Consider the following 6,000-nt stretch of genomic DNA (forward strand, 5'->3'; position numbering starts at 1 on the left):
TCCATACGTTCGCGAAAATACAGTAGCATTAGGTATAAGATAATTATTATTATATTTAGTTAATACACAATTTATAAGTCTTATACAGTAATTTTGCTTGCTCTGACTCAGGATTAGCCAGCACGACATTGCATAATCCAGTGTTAAAAGTTGCACGAAGAGGCTCCCCTCGTACACATTCCATCAAAATGTGATAAACGTCCTCTACGACTCCACAATCAGTACAATTAGGGTTATCAGTTTTCCCCATCAAGAACTTAAATTTATTAGAAGGAACGTGTCCAGAGCGGAGCCTCATCGCTATCACAAGGTTTTGTCGTGTAAGCGAGCACTGCGTTATCCACGGAGACTGTAACGGTTCAGGCTGTATAGTTCGGTACCATATACCCTTCTCTTGAGATCTTTTATCGAAAAACTCCTTCCAAAGGTTGGCACAGTGCTTTCTGACTTGACCTAGTGCTTCAGTATAAAAAGGCACCGCATTAATGACTACGCCTTCCGAGGATGCTTCTCTAGCCAGTTTGTCTGCAGCTTCGTTACCGTCGATGCCTATGTGCGATGGAATCCATTGAAGCATAACATTTTTATTTTTGGACTTATGCTTTCGCATGAGGTCTAAAATTAAATAAGCTGTCGGTGTTCCTCGACATGTCGAGGTACATCGAGCTATATGTTGTAAGGCACTTTTTGAATCAGTAAATATTACTATATTTCCTGCCTCAATCGATTCCAAATAGGCCAAGGCCTCCACAATAGCCTGCAACTCAACTGACATAATAGATACTTCTCCCTCAATTTTGAAACACATTCCTCTATTTAACTGTCTATCAAAAACAGCTGCCCCTGATCCCCTCTCATCTTTGGATCCATCAGTGTATATTTCGTAAAATCCAGAATATTTGTTATTGAGAAACTCGTGACACAAATTCCTTAGACTAAGAACTCTGTATTGTTTTTTCGGCCTGGATGCTATATCAATATTAGAGCAAATGTTTGCAACGTTCACGTAATTTACCCACCAATCAAATGAAAACATCTCTAATTTTTCACTACAATGCACCGGGGTGTTTTCAAATGTTCTATGCACTATCCACAATAGCGGTTCTTTTTTTCTCTTCCAGCAAGAAGTTTTTTCACGTAAGTCATCCAACAAAGATATCATAGTACTGTTAAATTTAAGCGATTTACTTTTGAACCAAAATTTTCCACCTAAATATTGCCTTCTTACTTTTAGCGGCTGCAAGGTCAGCTCACTTTGCATGACATGTATAGGCGTTGTTTTAATGAATCCACCGATAACCCTCATAGCTTGATTTTGAATTCTATCTAATTTATCAGTATGGCAGTTTGCACCATCGTCAAATAAAAAACTACCATAATCTAATCGGCTCCTAACCACTGCCATATAAATACGTCTTAGATGTTTTGGATGAACTCCCCACCCAGATCCAGCCAAAACTTTCAAAACGTTTAAAAACTTTGATGTTTTATCGGTGATTTCATTAATGTGTTTTGCCCATCTTAGTGACCTATCCAACCAAAGACCTAAGTATTTCACGTTGTCAGCTGTTTGTAACCTGTTATTATTCACCGTAAGTGTGACCTTTAACCTTTTGTATCCCTTTTGGAAAATACAGACTTTACTTTTCTCTGACGAAATCTCCAAGCCCTTATCACCGACTAACCGTTCAACCGTGTTTAAAGATACCTGTAATCTTGCCGCCGCAGTATGAATATTCTTATGGGTACAATATAGGACAAAATCGTCGGCATACTGGGAAATGTTGACTTCACTAACACGATTACACACATCCATCGTCGCGACGTTAAATAATAACGGAGACAAAGGATCACCCTGGGCAAGTCCACGGCCTGTATGACGACAAATTTTGGTGTCATCAGTCTTAATTTCAAGGTTTCGCTCGCTAAGGTACTCCCACAAATAAATACATATCTTCTTGCCTACTCCTGCTCGGTCCAAAATATCCATAAGCCTAGCAATGTCTACATTGTTGGAAGCGTTGTTAATATCAATAAAGCACCCTATGGTGGGTTCATTATTTAGGAAGCCCTTGTATATTTTAGAGATAAGCTGACTTAAATTATCTAGGCATGATCGACATCGTCTAAAGCCAACTGTATTATCCGAGAAAAACCCATGCGTTTCAAAAAACCATTCTAACCGCCTTTGTAATATGGAATGAAATATTTTAGCAATACACGACATCATAGCTATTGGACGATAGGAAGATATTGACTGCGGATCCCTTCCTGGTTTTGGGATAGCAACTATGTTAATTTCGCGCCACTGACTAGGGACATAACCAGTATTTAACAATATATTATAAAGCTTTGCTAAAAAGGTTTTACCGCTACTTGGTAGGTTCCTTATCATAGAATAGGAAACCTCATCGCATCCAGGGGCCGTATCTTTGGATTTTATACACTTTTCCATTTCTGAAACCATGATATTTACTTCTAGCTTATCGTTTTGAGACTCAAAAGTTGGTTTAGGCGGAGAGACGTGGTCAGGTGCCAAACTCTGTAGGAGATTGTACGCCATATTAGCGTCTATATTGTGCCTCGGCGACCGATATCCTTTAAGCCACCTCATTTGCCGCCATACCGCACCAGCTGATGTAGTTTCATTTAAATTGTTACAAAAGTTACGCCATGAATCATGTTGCGCTTTACGGATTAACTTTTGAGACTCACTAATCTTTTCTTGTAATGAGGAAAGGTTATCAGGGGTGGGATTTCGTCTAAACTTAGCTAAGGCTAGCCTACGTTCTGCAACCGCTTTGGATAGTTCGGGGCTCCAGTAAGCTTTAGGTGAAAATTTGTTTTCAGGATTGTGGCATATTTTAATAACCGGGATATGTTTTTCAGCAGCCTCGTATAAACATCCTATAAAACAGTCGTATGCATTTTGTGGGTCATTAGGGATTACTATGTTTGACAATATTTTGTCCACCTCCGCTGCGTAAGATACCCAGTCTGCTTTTTTAAAGTTTCTTTTTTTTGATAAATCTAATTTCGTAGTAAAAGACGTATGTATCTTAATTAGCTGATGGTCACTGCCTAAGGATTCTTTCATTACAGACCAAAAGAATTTTGCAGCTATGTCTATTGAAGCAAGAGATAAGTCGGGAGATGAGAGCCTCATGTCACCATCGACTAACTGAAACCGTGTAAATTCGCCTGTGTTTAAAAATGCAAAATCATTTTCTAGCAACGATTTATGTATCTGTGAACCCCTACTATCTGTCTTATAGGACCAACTGGAGTGATGACCGTTAAAGTCTCCGAGGATAACGGTTTTCCTGTTAAAACATGTAAACAAGTAGTCCCAATCATTTTGTGTGGTATTCACATCGGACGGACAGTAAACAGAGATTACATTTTCTAAATAGCCACAATTTGATAATCTAACGCAGACACACTCGATACCGGGATTTGTGCATAAAGGTAGGACATGTGTTTGCGCCCGAAGCGACTTATGAGTCAGAATCGCAACACCGCCGTATGCGGAATCTCGGTCTTTACGAAACACATTATAATTTTTTACCCTAAAATCGCTATCGGGCTCCAACCACGTCTCGCTTATTGCCACAATATGAACTTTCTCCTGTAACAATAAATTCTCAAATTCTCTAAGTTTAGGCTTAATGCTACGTGCATTCCACTGACAAATATTTAAATTAACACATACTTTTTTCGGACCTTTACCCATTGCCTGACCCGAAAACATTTTTCAGCAAAGGTAATTCAGACAATACTTTAACTATACACGATAATAACCAACTTTTTATCATTTTGTAACCAGTGTATATCTTCTCCTGCAAGCTAAGACTTCTGACAAATAAAAGGTCTTTTAAATGCTCGAGCAATTCTGACAGGCACTGAATTTCTTCCTCGCTTCGTTCACTTACATTCTCTCGACGTTCCTGTGACATATCTGCTTCTACGTTATCTGAGGCTGTTTGCTTACGCGTGGCGCTTGTACTTGATTCCGGGCGCGCGCTCGTTTGTGGTCGATTAACATTCATTTTCGGTTGTCTCTGTGTCCCAGAAGGTACCTTGTTTTGTTTTTTCTTTTCCGGAACTTTACGAGCAATATCCCTGTATGTTGGCTGGGATTCCGTGACGTCATCCGGAGTGTCCTGAACCTTCACTGTCTGTTGAATTGTCGCAACGTTCGTCTCCGATACTGTTGGAGACGGTGGTACAAATATATCAAGCGCTTTTTGGTATGTACAGTTGAATTCTCTCATAAGTTCTCTGATTCTTTTCTCTTTGAGGTATGTAGGACATTTCTTGGACATTGCTAAGTGCTCACCTCTACAGTTGGCACACGTGAACTGTTGTGTCTCACAATTCGCATGTCTCTCACCACATTTTGGACAAATTGGTTTGTTGGCGGGGCACATTTTTGCTGTATGTCCGAATCTCCAGCAGCGCGAGCATTGTGTGACCGGAAAAATGTATGGTCTCACTTTAATTCTTAAGCCGCACAGAAACTCGTGAGGCGGGAGCCTCGAACCCTTGAACCCAATCCTGACGCTCTCGCTCGCTGTCCAACCATCAGGGCTTAGTCGGTTAAGACGCTTGATAGAGGCTGTCTTCTTCGCTCTCAATATCCTTTAGTAGATCTTCTTCAGAAAGGTCTGTCTCGATGTCACTTATAATACCAAACGATAATCCAACTTCTGCTGTATTTTGTCTTTTCCATTCCAATTTTGTCAATTCCGTGTTATTGATGAAATTCATGGCGCTTTCATACATACACACACATTTTACATTTTACATTATATGTACTAAAAATATCCTATATAATATTATAAGATAATGATATTTATAATGCAACTACACAAATGGGTCGGAAAGCTTCTTAAACTTAAAGTCCTCGTGATCTAATAAAATAACGGCACACCTAGAAGTTACCTCAGTCTTCACTAATTAAAAATGTAGCGGGAGGATCTAGCCCTCCGCCATCTTGGATTCGGTATAGCACGTGTCATCGGGGCCTACGGCACACCTAAGTAACGTATCGTAGTGTGCAGGGGCGTATTTTGAAATTTGGCACCCCGAGCCAATAAGTTGCACCGCCCCAAAAGTGTGCAGGGGCGTATTTTTAAATGTGGCGCCCCGGGCCAATAGTGTACATTTATTATAACAACAAGTACTTACATGCGATATAAGCGGTAGGTTCCAAGCTGCCGCCAGCTTCGCCTCGGTATGGCACGTGTCATCGGGGCCGAAAAACGCCACAACGCCCAAGTCTCGCATCTGAGTCATAACTCTGAAACAATAATCACAAATCAACAACTAAGTACTTCTTCTGAAAGTTTGACTCAATCTTAAGGCCTGTACACACGGGATGCGTGTGCGTAGACGAGCACGACTGCACGTACTTGGAGTAGGTTGTAGTATACTGCCGACCTAGCCAAGGTTACAATCGCTATCGCTTCGACAACGAAAAGCTTTATGTCTCTCTATTACTCTTCCTAATTAGTGCGACAGTGACAGTTGCGTTTCGATCGCAACGGAGCGTAAGCGATTGGCATTTTGGCTACGCGGCCAGATCCTTTTGAGAGACGGCACACTGCTTGCGTGACGTGTGTGTGCGGCTCCAACATTTTAGTGCACGCACACGTGCACGTCACGCATCCGGTGTGCTCTGGCCTTTAAGTAGTCTAAAATTGTGTGTCTACAATCTACCTACTTATAGTTGACCGTACCTATACATAATATATTATACCCAACTTTGATTTGTTAGAAAAGTACAGTCACCATCAATTTTACCGGAGCGCCCGAGGTGCCCAAAAATACCTGAACGCGCACCGCTCACTGCTTAAGTAGTAGTACCTTTGAGTAGATGAGAGGAGAGAGTGAAAAGAGTAAGTTAAGTTTCGGTTGTAGAGCCTCAGGCGCCTCAGTTAATAACCAAGTTCAGTTTTGCACCTTAGGTTGTGATGGACAGAAATGCACATGTCGCAA

The 6,000-nt window shown here is 40.9% G+C and overlaps 1 protein-coding gene across 1 annotated transcript in view; it reads right to left on the reverse strand.

Annotated features, from left to right (window-relative positions):
• LOC134667142 (guanylate cyclase 32E-like) overlaps positions 1-5,296 on the reverse strand; it is a 186,937-nt gene extending 181,641 nt beyond the window's left edge. Inside the window, exon 1 of the mRNA XM_063524433.1 lies at positions 5,191-5,296. Coding sequence (XP_063380503.1) covers positions 5,191-5,289 — 99 coding nt within the window. The 5' untranslated portion in view covers positions 5,290-5,296. The remainder of the gene's footprint in view (positions 1-5,190) is intronic.
• Positions 5,297-6,000: the final 704 nt, after the last annotated feature.

Source organism: Cydia fagiglandana, chromosome 9 (genome assembly GCF_963556715.1).
Source record: "Cydia fagiglandana chromosome 9, ilCydFagi1.1, whole genome shotgun sequence".
Classification (NCBI taxonomy): domain Eukaryota; kingdom Metazoa; phylum Arthropoda; class Insecta; order Lepidoptera; family Tortricidae; genus Cydia; species Cydia fagiglandana.